At 43.7% G+C, this 16,659-nt stretch overlaps 1 protein-coding gene across 2 annotated transcripts in view; it reads right to left on the bottom strand.

Annotated features, from left to right (window-relative positions):
• Window positions 1–391: 391 nt before the first annotated feature.
• Window positions 392–16,659, bottom strand: part of VAMP8 (vesicle associated membrane protein 8) — a 114,365-nt gene continuing 98,097 nt past the window's right edge. For both annotated transcript variants that reach the window (XM_085634996.1, XM_085634995.1), the window contains exon 3: window positions 392–2,996. In XM_085634996.1, the coding sequence (XP_085491122.1) occupies window positions 2,853–2,996 (144 nt within the window). In that variant the 3' untranslated portion in view covers window positions 392–2,852. The remainder of the gene's footprint in view (window positions 2,997–16,659) is intronic.

Raw genomic sequence — 16,659 nt, 5'->3', positions numbered from 1 at the left:
AAACTGAAGAAAGAATTGTTGTGAAACCTCCATAATTTAAGAATTTTGATATGCAATGGTAAATAGTCTTTGATGTTATAAAAGGGAGACGTGTGTCATCTCCAATATAAATTCTTGCATGGGTGGGACAGAACATTATGCTCTTTGGCGTATTGACGTTCCAAGAGAGACAACAGAAGATTGGATCCCTGGCTGGATTTATCTTTAATAAACTCAACTCATATTTAGAAAAAACTTTGTTATTTCCTCTATTATTTCAATATTCATGAGTAGTCAATAAAAATCAATGAGATGAAAAAAAGGCTAAGAAAAAAACTAATGAAAACTAATAACAGAATATTTGAAAACCTTTGGCGGCAAAGTGGAATAATTCAATGTTGACACTGAAACATGATTTTCTAATATAGCTTTATTTAAATTGCAGCACCTTTTACACAATTAAAAATATATTTGTTAATCATTTCATAATTTTAACTCTTTCAAAGGCGTTTTTCTGAAAGCTTTATTTACAGTGCAAGTATTACACAGACCAAAGCCCAGCTGGAGGGACACAACCGAGGACTGTGTGCATAGCACAGCTTCCAGGACCACCCTAACTCCACTCCAACTAAACCTAAAGGAGAGCTGTCATGTTTGTCATTTTTCTTCTCAAATACCATTTCTTCCTTCCAGGGTTACTGGAATGAACAAATTATATACTAATCCGCTATAAAGAGAAGAATAACCGTTATTACCATGGCACATCCCCTTCTTATACATCTTCTGCTCTTTTCACATTATATTATATAAATTTGCATTTACTAACATATTTATATATAAATCTCTAAAAAAATAAAAGGCACTTACTCCGCTTTCAACAATTATATTTTGCTGCTGTACGGCAAACGTTTTATCTACCTCCTGCAGGCCTGCATGATGCCATTGCTAGAGGGTAATCCTCACAGGTTTCAGGTCAAGGCACATAGGTGCTAAATTCTCACAAAGCATTATATAATTATAGTCTTACTGGATCACTTCTGACAGGGTCTGCCACCGGGAATTGAGTGGCGATGGATTACTGATAAAGTAATTTGTCTCGTACCATTGTCCTCTGAAGTCATTATGCACTTGAGTGTGATTTTATTAACGCCTCAGCAGCATAAAAGAAATGGACTGATATGTTTTTATCATTGGTTATCGTCACTTCCCTCCTTTCCCCACTTATGTGTTTACTTCTAGCACAAAAATAATTCTAGGTTTTTACCACAAATTATTATACTTCTTTTATTTGAAAATGTATTCCACTGAGATCACGTGCAGGTTGGGTATTCAGACTCATATATGTTACAAAAATTGAAAGTAGCTGGTGGCTAAGCAGATTACTTTTTTAAATGCAAATATGATTATTATTTCCTATAAAAAAAAAAAAAAAAGAATTACGTAAGAAAACACCCATACTTGTCTGGAGTGATATTGGCTCTAAGTGGCAGTTCTCACCACAGCTGTTCAGCCATTCTGAATATTTTAAAGTTGGTGAACACACAAATGAGAAAAGGGAGCTCTTATTGTAGGCGGTGAGGGAGAGAGGGGACTCTAGGCTTCTTCCATGGCTCTTTAAAGACCAGTGCTGAGGAAGCCTAGCTCAGGGTCATCCTCAGGAGTCCTTCACGGACTATCAGAAGGGATGTTTGGGCTTCTCGAGCAGTGGCTAGCCAGCCTGGCTGTGGCCCATGAGAGGGCTTCTTTCAATGGAAGATGTAATGCAGGCCCAGCTAAGGATCTTCCCTTGGTTGGTTTATCGACTAGTTCAAAGTTCTCTGGGATTCTGATCAGCAAAACAGAAAATATCAACATAATACATTACTAACCGTGCCAAAGGTTGGATCAGGCACATGGTTAGAAGGTATTGGTAACATTATATTGTAGGTACATTTGGAACCAAGTACTGCATGGATTGGTAAAAGCAAACTTCCTTCACTTGCTATCCTTCAATGTGCCTCAAGACAAGAGGTTTAGATTAACATACTCAATCATTTGGGGACCTCTTGTGAGAAACTGAAGTACCATTAGTATTTGGACACTTTTTTTGAGGTTTAGGGCAGGGCAAAATCCTTCTACATCTTGGTCACTGGAGAAATCTGTATAAGCACATGCACCTTCATGTGCCCACGAAGGGGGCCTCAGGTTCAAACAGCACAAAAAAGGTTAACAGTCTGTAATAGCACACTAAATCCATCTTTCAGCCCCCTGTCCACATATAAAAGCATGCCCTCTTTGTACACGTGCTCATTTGATCTCTATTGGGTACATTCAGTCACTGGTTCTTTCGTTGATGGCTTCTCCACTCACCCACAGGCTCCACTGAAATGAACATCCTAGCTGGACAAGACAACTGGACAATGTCAGATAATAATTGAGTATGACAATACATTTGTGGTTAGAATCCCATTCCAGAACCGATACTAAATTTGTCAGGTGTTCTGATGTTACACTTAAATTTTGCTCTACAATGGTCAGCTGCACATACAGGCATGCCACCTACCCTCCCTCCCTCCCTCCCGCCCCCCAACACCACCGCCACCACAAGGTCTATGGGCATCTGAACAGCCTCTGCAGTAAGATGGTTTGGAGTGAGATTGGGTCAGCCATTGGCCTCATGCCTACTATAAGCCAAAGTGGGGTCTATCTACATGGAAGACCACTCTGTTCCCCATAGCATTCAGAGCAGTAAGCAATGTCCACAATGAATGAAGGTCAGTAGATTACACTGGACATATTAATCTCCTGGTTTAATTTGCGATGAATTTGAAGAGGCAACATGGTGGGCATTACAGGGAGGCAGTAGGAGACGGTGTGGGGAATCCATCGAACACTTATGTCGGGATTGCTCCTGTGGCAAAGAGGATAATGAAGAGGACGATGATTCCAACCACCACACAGATAATGGCGATCATCTTGGCATTCTTCCACCAGTACTTGCGGGCCACCTTCTGTGATGTGGTCTTGAAGTGCTCCGACTGCAGCGCCATCAAAGTAAAAGAAAGGAGACAAAGATCAGAGGTGAGGAGTAGGAAGAAAGGAAAGAGGAGCCAGAAAAGAATGAAAGAACAGATGTTAATCAATAACGCCCATGGCTTATAAACATTGACCTCCTAGCATGAAATCTTGCTTTGCTTCTTCAGTACAACAATAGATCAGTCAATAAGAAAGCCATACTGACAAGTTAAGGCACATATTATGAGAATGTAAAAGTTGCTTACCTATAATAACTGTTCTCCATCTAGGGACTCTTCCTCAGTCATCATCTCCAGGTAATACCCACTATTCTTTTCAATTAAACAAGCCTTAGAGAAACCAGGAACTGTGTCCTTAAAAGCTTAGGAGCTGTCCTGGCCATGGAAATCCATAATGCATTTCCAATAGCAGCCATTTTAGATCACATTTTGACGGTCTTAGGAAAATATAGTTGCTCTAAATCGTGTGAGAGCAAGAATGTGGCATTGAAAAAATGTAAAATAGACAATAAAGCTGAAGGACTATTATTAAACGATAAGTACCTTATACTTTTGCATCATTGGATCTTTGCCATATTTGCACTTCTTGAATATAATACCAATCGGAGCAACAAACGCTGCAGCGACAGCTGAGTTTGAATGAAAAGTCCACTATTGATGGGACATGTTTTATTTTCATAACCTTTTATTATTCTCATCGGAGTACAAAAAGTCGAACAGATATTACTATTACTTTATTCACACAGCTAGCAGGTTATGTTGGCTTAAGGTACAATGTTAGCGCCCTCAATGTCCCGTGTGTTGTGTTGCGAGAGGAAGCTTTTCTTCCTCCCAGAACAAAGTCTATGACTGTTTCATCTATAGATGAATCAAATATGCATCAAATAAAAGGATCTGAGCCAAGTCTGGTAGAAAAGTGCTGGTGGGCTGTGCAACATGTATTCTACAGCACACAATATATGGGTAAAGAGAGTTCCATCTCTGGTTATATTAGAAATGATCATTCCCATGTCACCTCTCCCAGTCATACAGATAGAACGTTCGCCAGGATTTTTGTTTCTATATTAAAGGAAGGATATCAGCTTGAATGAGGTACATTCAGGACGGGTCTTTTCTGATTGTGACCACCACAGTGGTGGCCATCCTCAGGTCATATAACGGTCTGCCGTCTTCTCTCACCATCAAATAGAGGTTGTGCAATTGGCTCCATCTATTTTCTGGCCAGTTGTTTTTATAGCTCCAAGGGTAGGTCATTCCCGTATTGCATTATACCAATAATCTCCGCAATTTCCTCCACAGACATTTCTGCCTTCAATTCATCCCTATGCTCTTTCATCAGTTTGGACATCAGGAAGTCCTTCAAAAATTCCCGGATTTCACCCTGGCCTACAATACATAGTGTAGTTTCCTACATGAATTGGAGAATACTCCACAGTACTTTTATTTGTACTGTATTTTTCTCCCTCTGGATCTATTATTTTCCATACCCATTAATTACTTTCGTCCCTCTTTTTCAAGCCATGCTAGAAGGTTTCTAGCCTTATTCCATACATCGTAAAGTCTTTTTTGGACAGCAAGACATCGTTTACTGACTTCATTTTTAGCTAGGGCCTGGACTTCCTGCTCTTTGAGACTAAGGCAGTGACTTGTCTCGTCTTTTCCTGTAAGCAATTGTTCCTTTTCCAATTAAATGAGTTCACATGCGGTTTGTTTAATTTCTTCCCACCATCTTTTTTTTGTTGCTGTACAGTCAATGAAATTGCCTGGGATCCATCCTCCATCCTCCAAGCACCTCATACCCAGTATCAGTTACCTCAGCCCCAATCGGTGAATTATCTGAAATCCTTCTTAGTAGAATTTCCACTTCTGTGAATCTAGGTAATCGAACCATGAGAAATAATTATAAGTCCCAGAATAAAAGGTATATTGCCTGTCGCTAGAAATCTACACCCGACAAAGAGTAACCAGCCAAAAGGATCAACGAATTTCCTTCGGCATGCATGCCCTTTCCCTTGGTTCACCCGATTCCTGTCCATGTCATCAATTGTCAGGTTCAGATCCTGGAAATTACGAGAATTTCTTCCGTCAATTTGTTCTGCAAGGACCCTGATCTTTCCAAGGGTCTGCTTTAGAGCCCAGGAGGAAATATACAGATATCAAGATGATTATCTCACCATTCCAAAACATAGTCACTGATGTAAAGCAACCCTGCTGATCTGTCAACCTATGCTTTATCACTATGGGTGTCTTTTTTTGAAGATCGCCAATCCCCTAGAAACGGAGGAGATCCCTAAAGTGACCAAATACTCAAATGTCCCTTTATCCAGTACACAGGAACTAGTGCCCTTTTGGTACGTCTCCAGTAGCAGGATCACTTCCGATTCAAAGCTGTGGAATGCATGGGGCACTATTCCCTTTTAATTTTAATATTCAGTCCACTTACATTTAACGTTATAAATGTAAGACCCTTGGACATTAGAGGTGTTGCTCCCATAACCATCCATGAACATTGCCATATCTCTCATTATTACCGATGGGCTATCGTCCCATTTTTTCTGTATTCAGTCAGCTGCATGTGTTATTCACTGATCTCATCCGAAGACTCAAGAAAAACTGTCATCTAACCTTTCCTTCGCTTTTCCTCCCACTCAGCTGCCCCATGTAGGAGGTTATGGAACCCCCCACCCCAATTCACAAGAAACTGGTCACCCATAACCTTTTAAATCAGAGAGCTTGTGTTGAATGTGCTCTATGGCGAACTTTGATTATTACACTAATCCTCTTGACATGAACATGTTTTTGAACAGCAACAAACAAATGATCTTAAAATCCCTCCTGCTCAGTCATCAAAGCAAGTATCACTTAAACAGTTAGACTCCCACCCCCCATTTTTAATTTCAAGCCCAGGTTCCTCCTACCGCCACAGCAACCAGTTTAAGAGATATGAAATGTGGGATATCCTCATGGTACCGCATGACCGCAGAGTTTCTTCTGAAGTTATGCGGCTCAATTTGCCAATGAGGTCAATCTGTGCCCCTTCTCCATCTCTACATCACAGCTTTGCCTGTTTTGAGGAGCTTGTCTCCTCAGTTAAACCTTCATTGCTTTGTGCGGAGGCCCCCAGGATGTGTCTTACTGGAGACCTTACCATTGCAGCTTCACGGTCGCTCTGTTGAAACATGAATGTTTTGCTGGAGTCTCTCTGCTCGTTGTTACCCTTCCTGTTCCTGTGCTGGGAGTTCCTTCGTGGTTGCACTCTACACCTGGGTTAAGGCAGGGACCCCATCTTAACACTTCCTCGTCAGCTGCTTTGCATTTCGGTCAAGGAGCAGGAGCGAAAAAAATCTTTGCACACTCACTCGGAAAAGCATCTTTTTTATTCTAACAGTGCAGGCCACCCTCATGAATCTATTGCCTCTATAGGATGTCAGCCCACACTCGAAATACTGCAACTATTCAGACTGTTATATTTTTTGCCATTGGTTCAGAAGGGCTATTTTTGCCCCAGAGTAAAGTTAAAATATTAGCAGAAGACAAACAGGAGAGTCCTGAGCAATTGATGTCCATGATTAGATGGTAATGATGTGGCCATGCACATTGAAGGCGGTGATGAGGCCTACGCAGATGAGCACAGGGGTAGGATTATTCTGGGATATGGTGACATAGCTGAAGAAGTGTGCCAATCCTGCTTTAGTGAAGTGCCTATGCGAAAGCATGATTGCAGATGGGCAGCAGAGATTGTGATTAAGAAATAGTTGTTGTTGCACAAGGATATGGCAAACACAGGGAAGATGAAGGCAATGTAATAAATGGCAAGGAATTTGGAGTCATCCCCCCCCGTCAGGGCTGCCGCCTATCACCGCTATTATTTGCCCTGGCTATCAAGCTCCTCTTCTCTTTGTTACGTGAGAGGCATGGACATAGAGGTTTGGGGTTATCCACACAGAGAATCTTGCTCTCGCTGTATGCGGACAAATATTGTTATTTGTTAAGATTCCAGGAGAAAACCTCAACCCCACTATACATGATATTGCTGTGCTAGTCAACACTGCTGGCTCGCAGATTAATTGGGAAAAGTCAAAAATGTTGCCTCTCACCAATACTGCCCAAAATAATAACTCTTTATCTATCTAGTATTCCCTGACATGGAGAAAGGACTGTGCGAAATCTGAGTATTCAGGATAGTAGACAGAAGGAATCCATACCTCAAGAGTATGATCCCATGATTAATAAGCTTACTATACAGGTGGAACTTTGGATTTCTCCCCCAGACTCCATGGCTGGCAGAGTAGCTCTAATGAAGAGGATTGTATTACCCACGTTTTCATATTTTGTCATATTCATATTTCTCCTGCCAGATGTAAGTTTACTCAGTTGCTTACACTACTTGCGAGGGTAGTTTAGGTGGTAAGACACCACAAGTGAGCTGGAAGAGATTCACATGAGCACGGGGCGTGTGCAGTGCCCTACCCGGAAAGATATTTCTTGGCAGCGCAATTGCATTTTGGAATATACTGGATTAACCAGAGATGCTCCTCTCCACATCTACCAATTGCGAGGGATTAGCTCGATAGCGGGACATAACACACTGCTAGTCACTGGACTACCCAGACCAGGTAAATATATAGAAAGGGTTTGTTGTACACGCTGGACAAAGTGGTCCCTGGTGAAGAGGGCTGGCTTTAGCACAGGCTTCTCCCCTGAAATGCTTATTCTGAATAAGCTGCATTCTTTCTTTGTGATGGTAGTTTCCTCACACCGGAGGAATTTAAGGTACTTGGCGAAATTAATGCTTTTGACCTCTTCACATACTTTAAGTTGTGCAATGCAGCTTCAGTACAGTGGGACATCTTTCCTTGAAAACCACAGGCGTTTGTACCCACTCATATAGATATATGTCTCTTCAAGCACTAGGAGCTGGGTGTAGCAGTAGTATAAAATAATGGAAAACCGCCTTCCTGCAACAACCAATTCTCTTAGGATTCATTGGGAGGGGGGCCTGGGAATGGCCCTGCCTAACAAGATTTGGAGCTATTACAGTGACCAGAGAAAGCACATTTCTACAAGTCAAAAGGCACAGACATACATTTTAATTTTATAAATAGAGTATATTACACCACTAAGAGACTGCATCAGATTGATCAATCACGCTCGCCTGAATGTGCAAATGCTCTACAGATCTTGCCAATTTCCTGCACAAAGCCTGAACTGTCCCCCGGTTCATGCTTTTTGGACTGAAGTTAACATCACGATTAATGAAATAGCACCACCCAGCTGCCTGTATGTCCTCCACTACTCTTAAATTATGTTGCCGACATACCTCGCTCTAGAAGAAAATTAGTGGCAGGGTGACTTGTGTTGGCACGAGGAAGGCGTGGCTCGGGCGTGTCAAGGGAAGTATACCCAAGCACCGGGACAGGCTCCGTGATATTGTATACTGTAATGGAAGGGCTGAGACCCACTCATCATTTTAAATCCAAAGAATAAAACCAAAGGATATATGGGACTGAATCCGGGAGTCACTGGCACAAATTGTGAATATAGATGAATGCTCCGATTCTGTTGGGGTGGACCCCTCGCACTGCTAGAATGCATACACTTAACTGTCCCTCACATCACCATTCACCCTTGACTTAGGTTCCGGATGGGATGTGAGGAGAAATGTGTGAGTGAAGATGTACATGTTGAACTTTTGAAATACCATGCTGAGTTAAGTACAGTCTGTTGATGAGATCAGTACACATTTAATAATCCGTTTGAATTGTAGGTCAAAATATGATAATTTATTAATCTGTGTTTCTCATATTGATTGTTCTCGCATTTCAAAACTATTAAAATAAATAAATAAAAAATATAAAATTAAATTGGATCCTGAAAAGACTAAGGCTGCACCCTTATCTAGGTACACTTAGTAAGTTTTTAACTATATCTTGTTCATGACAAGAAAATTGGTCAAATCTAACCTAATGTCAGAAAATGCAGAATTTCTTCAATTGGCAAGCATAACATTGCCAAAAATGTTTTCCTTCCTTTGGTATGGGCTCGTAAATCTTTAAGTGAAATGCATGGAAAGACAAGAGAATATAGGCACCAAACTTCTGTACAAAAATTTACCCATGTAGAAGTGTGAGAATCATTGCTGTGATCGAAGTCCCACATTCCAAAGGTTTTCTGTACACTTTTCCACAAATTCACAGGTCCGAAGGTTCTATCTGATTAACGTATGCAAATGGCAGCCTCCTGTGAATTCTTTAGTGGGGAGTGGTGCAGCGTGTCACCCACTCACTAAGAAAGAGGGGGAAGGAAGGAGGGAAGGAAGGAAGGAAGGGATCCTAGGCCTAGAGCCCACTAGTAAGAGGGAAGAGCAAGTCTTGCCTCATTAGGTCACGATCAGGAGCGTTATCAACCAATTAGTTGTAGCCTAACTGTAGGTTTCGCAGTTTTGGCCTGCCCTGATCTTAGAGGGATTTTATCCCTTTTACTCACTACTCACGTGCACATCACACAACACCATGTTTTTCTGGTCCTGATGAAGCGCCACGGATCCCTGTGACCACACAGGCGCGAAACATGTTGACCTTCTAATTACCTAGGCACATTACGCCTATTGGGGTAACATTTAACCTATGGGTTTCTTACTCTGACAAGGGTACTGTCACATTAAACACACCTTTTCTGGTAACCCTTAGTCAGATTTAAACCACTGCAAGCACTTCAACACCCTCCACATTTGGCTCACCCCACACACCCGCATGCATCAAACTGCAGTTCTCAAAAGATCTCCGCTTAAGTGACCCTTCGGGAGACGGGTAGGGCATGGCAGCTCCGGCCCGACGAGGAGCAAACGCCCGATGATGAAGCATGATATCCTTTGGGGTGTGTAAGGGCAACAAGAGGCAAGACTTGCTCTTCCCTCTTACTAGTGGGCTCTAGGCCTAGGATCCCTTCCTTCCTTCTTGCCCCTTTCTTAGTGAGTGGGTGACACGCTGCACCACTCCTCAGGAACAGTGTTCCCCGTTTTGACTTCACGTCTACCAATTGGAGCACGGGCACTGGACCTCAACTGACCCCTGGTCCCCCACCCCCCTCTCTTTATTGATATCATTATTTAATGGGAACATGGATGCCTTGGTAGTTTGAATATGCTCTATCCAGGACCACTGCTGGGTTTAACTTAATTTGGGTTCTTCCCACAAACTCTGCTCAGAGTGTCAACATTTGTGTTTTCAACCCTTGGAATATGTACAACTAACAGAGACATCTGAAGTCACACTGCCCAAAATCAAGGATCCTGTACTTCCTGGGACAGCATCACTGATTGTTATCCTCTGAGCTTTATGTTGTTTATATTATGGTTGTCCATCTGGGCAAGCGCACTCTTCTCCTAAAAGACTAGAAAAATGGGCATCTGTGCAAGACAGAATGATATTCGTGCCAAAATGGTTTTGTGTGAAGTTGCCAGCTCTACTGACAATGTACTGAAACAGAATCGACACAGATTGTATGTCCCTTTGGAGAATGGTTCAAGCTACCTGCATGTTCAACTGTGGTTTATCAAAGAAAAAAAGTTGTGCCCAACGTCCTCCCGGATTGTTGGAAAAAGTTTCTGCACTCCGGTTTTCCTTTAAAACAACTTTATTCCATTTGACACCTCCAGCATAGAGAGAAACGTCCTCTTCTCCCCAGCCTCCAGTAACTGCTCCTACAACATTCTTCCCATCTCATTATTCCCTCAGTTACCCAGGCAACATTACTAATGACAGCTTCACAGTTGTACATCAGATAAAGACGTCCTCAGATATGACATAGTTCCATCTTGTTTTCCCATTGCTCTGAAAACGAAATATTGTATTGTATTGTATTTTGCATTTATAAAGCGTGCAGCTACCCAACACGGTCTCTCGGCGCTGATATTTTCCAAGAACTCTGCAGGTCTCTTGCCTGCAGGCTGGCACTAGGAATTGTAGGCATGATGGAATGCATCCTAAAAGCAAAACATCATGAACCTAGAGCTCGTTTCCTCCAAAGCTCCAGATATGTACATCCCCCCCCCCATAAACACAACTTGTTTGAGAGTCATCTTATGTTTGTTGTTTTAACTTTTAGTATGTTCTTCACTTTAACTCCTGTAAATAAATGTCATTTTGTAAACCTTTATTCTGCATTCAACCCCGCAACTATTGTATAACATATAGAGATATACAAGTTGTAATCATGTTCACTAAGGGATAGTTCCCACAGTAGAAAACTAAAGTAAAATAATACAAATAAAAAAAACGTCAAAAGCAAATTAACCTATGTCTGGAATATGTGCAGTTTTCTAATATATGACTGTTGGACTTTTTGCAGGGTTATCCCCAAACCTTTTGCTTCTTCCTCCTATTTTTTCCTGACCTGTTTTTGTTGGCTATAGGACTCTGGGTACTTTACCACTGCAGATCAGTGCTAAAGTGCATATGCTCTCTGGGTAAATTGTGTTTATGGATTGGCGTTTCCATGATTGGCTATTTGATTTAATGATAAGTCCCTTGAACAGTGCACTGTGTGTGCCCAGGGCCTGTAGTGGGCCTGCAGCACTGATTGTGCCACCCACATGAGTATCCTGTAAATGTATCAAGACATGCCACTGCAGTGTCTGTGCGCAGTTTTACACTTACCAGTCACAAGTAAATTCTCTTGGAGACCTAAAATCATACACCTCAATTATACAGACGATTCTTCAATTGTCACACACTCGTACACCCAGTCTTGAAATTCTATATACGTTCATCCTTCCAAGTGTAGTTAAATTTGAGGACGTGGTTTTTACATGTTGAAGAAGTTTCACAATGTGTCATCTCTATGGATTCGAACAAATTAACATCTGTATGACTAATGTTTTTGTCTTACATGTTGTCTCTCCTTTTATTTGTATACTTCTGATAAAATTGTTTTATGTGATTTTAGTTGGCTTATACTCTCTGGATGAATTTTATTGAAATTAAATTTGATAATATAAAGATGTTTCAAGACTGGGTGTAAATGTGCGTGACAATTGAAGAATCGTCTGTATAATAGAGGTATGATTTTAGAGCTCCAAGAGAGTTTACATGTGACTGTTCAGTTTAATTTGGAACCCTGTCTCTTGTAGCGGGGCCTCTCTCTTTTGTATTAAACTGCGCAATTTTAAACTGTCATGTCAACTTGGCAAGTGGCCCACTTGCCAGGTCCTAACCTTCTCTTTGCTTAAATGTAAGACACCCCTATGGTAGGCCCAAGGTCCCCTCATGGGCAGGGTGCAGTGTATGTGAAAGGTAGGACATTTAGTGGTGTGTGTGACATGTCCTGATAGTGAAAAACTGCCAATTTTGTTTTTCACTATTGAAAGGCTATCTGCCCGATAGGATAGAATGGGAGATACTTTGTAACAACTTACAAGCACAACTTCCCATTGGGACAAGATAGAGAATAAAGTTTAGGCTCTCTGAACTCAGAATTTAATAACAATTTTTTTTAGTTAAGATGGTTTTTAAATTGTGGGTTTGAAAATGCCACTTTTAGAAAGTAGGCATTTTCTTGTTTAACCATTCTGTGTGCCTCAGCCCATTTGAGGATTGACTGTCTGGGGGATGTGCATTCACAGTAGACAGCCTCTGGGGGATTGAGGTGTGGCTGGCATTTCTTGGATGACTAGGAGCGGAGCTGAATTCACCTTGGCTGCATTTAGAGTAGTGGGAGGGGTTTTCCTTGCACCTGAAAAGTGCCTGCCTCCTTTTGAACAATGCGGTCTCCTCTCCACCCTCTTTGGTCATACTGCACCAGTGAGGACAGAACTGGTCTGGACTGGGCTCAGAGACCCTTGCACAAAGAGAACAAAGACAAAATGGGGTATAAGTAGTATTCCTTAAACCCAAGAACTTTAGATCACTTCTGGACTCAAGAGGAACCTTTGCCAAGGAGAAGAGCTGAAGAGCTGTGAGGAGGAGTACTGCTCCTTTGCTGTGTGGGGTTGGCCTGCAGTTACTATTGTTGCCAAGGAAAGGACAAAGACTGGAACTTTGTTGTGAACCTGCTTGAAGAAGAATTTCCAAGGGCCTGTGTGTATTGGCCTCCTGTTCTGAAGTCTCAGGGACACAAAGACTTCACCTCCAACTCCCCGTGAACTCTGCTGCTGAGAGTTCTGACCTGCCAGGAGGTGCCTATTCCAGTTTGGGGCCTCTGGAGGTTGTTCCTGCTGTTAGGAGCTGGAAGAAACCCGAAGAGCTGAGAAAAATCAACGCATCTCCCTTCTTGTGGCTGTTTTCCAGATTCAGCACCGCCGTGATAGAAGAATCTCCATGCATCGCTGCACCGCTGCAGGGATGACGCAGCGCGTGTCACGACTGCAAGGACCGACGCATCGTGGTATTGCGACTGAAGAAATCAAACCGGCACCGCTTGCCGCATCGATCACCTTCACTTCCCGGATTTCCACGCATCGCTCCTGTGTGGCAAGTTTTCCCGACGCATCGCCCACGGACCAGAACCATCTTGGAGTCAACGCATCATTTCCCTCTAAAGTCCGGATTCAACGCATCACTTCTCCTGCATGCAGCAGAACTGTTGCATCTCCTCCCCAAGGACCCTGGAACCGACATCTCTTTGTATCTCGATGCTTCCCTTATCTGCTGCTGTTTGGCCTTGTGAATTTTGACGCATCTACAGGTACTTTATGTAGAATCAAGCATCCATAGTTTTCTATGGACCCAGTTGCTTGAAACCTTTTACAAGTCATATTTCTTTTACATGTATGTTGGATTTTTGTTCTTTTAGTCTTGTTGAGTTTAGATATAGATACTTTACTTTTCTAAAGTGGTATGGTGTCCATTTGTGGTGTTATCACTGTATTATTGCGTGTTTTTAGTACACATACTTTTACACATTGCCTTTGGGATAAGTCTGTCTGCTCGTGCAAAGCTACCAAGTGTGTACCCCCCTTACCCCGACTAGAAGCAAGGGTCCTTATTTGGACAAAGGTACCCAACTCTGCCAACTAGAGACCCCCATTTCTAACATTGGTGGCAGCGGTGAGATATGAACTTGTATTTGTACTTGACCCACAGTGATTTATGTACATCACTAGTTTAGTGCAGACCATTACGCAACCACATAATATTTTTCCCCATTTCCCTTCGGAATTTGATGGTTGGAACTCTGGTTAGTTGTTGCACCTGTGAGACCTTGTCAAAATGGAAATCAACTTTTGGCACCTGTACATCTACACAATGAGGGAACTAAAAATCTTTCGCAAGGAGAGGGGGCTAGCTGTAAATAGGAGATCCAGAAGGTAGGATCTTGAGGCAGCCCTGTATACCTATGAGGTACCACGCTGGGAAGCTACGCTGTCCGATGACTTTGAAAAGGAATCTGAGGGGGAAGGATCCCCAGCCAGAATATCCAGAGGGCAGTGGCCCCGAGAAGGGAGCATTGTGGGGAAAACTGGATTGAGAAGAAAGGAATCAGATCCGTGCGCGTGACCGGAGGTTTAGACAGCTGGACCGGGAGTGCGAGGAGATAGAGCGAGATTTAGCTGAAAACAAAATGCGTGCAGCTCATGAAGTGAGCTTGGCTGGGTTGGAGGTAGAGTCCAGCTCAGATGGTCGCAGCCAAAGTGTAGTGTTTAGTGCTGAGGGAGAAATGCACACCTGAATTGAAGGAGGAGGCTAACATACACTAGGGGGTTGAGGTTTATGAGGTAACTTTTGTGGTGCAGAGTGTCCCTGAGGTGGATTGGGGAACTGGCACAGGGTTTCATATTCCTAGTGGTGGGAGGGACACTCTACTGACTCTAGATGAGAGGAGTAGGGAGAGGGCTGCCCCCATGGTAGAAGTCCTGGTATGCGAGTATGGAGACCGTCTAGAAGAGTGTGGGTTGAGTGACTGAAAAAGTCAGACACTGTCTTGCCAGTCTCAGGAGGGTGATGTGAGGTACTTGTGTGAGACACTGGATGGTGAGGCAAAGAGTAAATTGGTCAAGACCAGCATATTTCAAGTCCCTGTTTCTAGAGCTATGCCAATAGCCTATGGAGTGTGAGTTCTCTTACCCCAGGGAGCTTGCCCTGGAGACAGACATTTTGGTGGATTCCATAGGGTCTGAACAAGCTTTTGGTTTTCCTCAACTAAGCGAGGTAGTGGAGGTGTGTGGTAGCCCAGATAGGTTGCAGTGTAGTGGGAGGGGTATAGGGTCCCACGTCCTGTCTCAGTGAAGGAGTGGGAGTGGGCTGTGTCCCAAGGTGCCCAAAACCCAGTCCTAGGGCCTGGGTGGTTCCATGAGTGAACATCAGGAGGGGGCCTATCCTGTACCAGGAGGCCATCCCCTGGGGGGAATCCCATAGTGTCAGGTGAACCAGGGGGGGGCTGCTGTAACCAGCCTCCCACCAGTTCTGGAGTCAGGCAGCACCTTACAAGTTGGGAGGGTGCATGAGTGCAGAAAAAGGGGTGAGTAGGGGACACCATCCCCAGTGGAAGAACCAGTGGGTCAGGGGTTCCCAGCTTTGAGGTCAGAGCACCCCAAGACTGACCCTGAAGAGGCCACTTCTGGGCTGGGGGTTCTTTATGTACTGTCAGAGGGAAAGGATGATGAAGTCCTGCGCCAGGCAGACTCTTGCACAACTCATGAGGAGTGTGTTTCCCTGGGGGTGGTGCGTGTACTCCACCGAAGCCCTGACTTGCCAGGCACAGGTCCAGCCTAAGGGTACAGACCCTGGGTTGGAGGACCAGGTTCAGGGTGTCCCCCCTGACCTGGAGGAAGGGGCGACTGCTAGCAGTGCCCCTACAGGTTTGTCTTCTGGGGGTACTGCTCAAAGTGGGAGGGTGCAGAAGCCTAGGATGGGGGGGCAGGGAGAGGGAAGCCTCACCTCTGACCCCTGTCCAGCCTAAGGGTACAGACCATAAGCTGGTGTACCAGTTGAGGGATAACACCCATGAACTGGTGGGGGAATTCGGCAGGACACTTGCCACAGGCACCCCGACAATTCTTGAATCTGGGGGTACCTCTCCACGTGGGAGGGTGCAGAGCCCCAGAAAGGAGGACAGGGTGTGGGAGAACCCACCCCAGTCTCTTGTCCAGCCGCAGGGTAAAGACCCTGCTATACCTGACTTGGCAGAAGGAAGAGTGGACTAAGGGTGCCGGGCTACCGCCCGCCACTCTCTATTGCCACAGAGGTCAGAGAGCCCTGAGAGGCCTGAGGCTTGGCGCATCACTGATAGTTCTCAGTGGCCACTGTGGCTTGCTGTCCTGGTGGACAGAGATGTCCCTGGAAGCGGGACAAGAGTCACACACCCCCTATTTCTAACAATGACAAAGTCTTATTTCAGAAGATGATATAAACTATATTGAAGTTAAAAATCACCACATAACAGTTAATCCTGGAAATCAAAGAAGAGGTCTGTCAAGTTATTAAATATTCTTGGAGGTAGAGACGGTCCATTGTCATCAGGAATGTGTCTTCTGCGATCCTGAAAAGACAGCTGTCGTACAAGTATTACACATATACATGTGCCCAGTGCACGTAGTATATAAGCTGCTATCGCTTCTACACATTTTGTGTAGGTGCAAAGGACAAGCTTACAGGACACACAGCAGCACCAGAACAGACAATGATCCTTTCCTACAACAAATCCGAAGATTGTTGTCTAGGGAGGGCAC

The sequence above is a fragment of the Triturus cristatus genome, chromosome 11, assembly GCF_964204655.1.
Source record: "Triturus cristatus chromosome 11, aTriCri1.1, whole genome shotgun sequence".
Taxonomy (NCBI): domain Eukaryota; kingdom Metazoa; phylum Chordata; class Amphibia; order Caudata; family Salamandridae; genus Triturus; species Triturus cristatus.
This window is presented reverse-complemented; position numbering and strand designations above follow the sequence as displayed.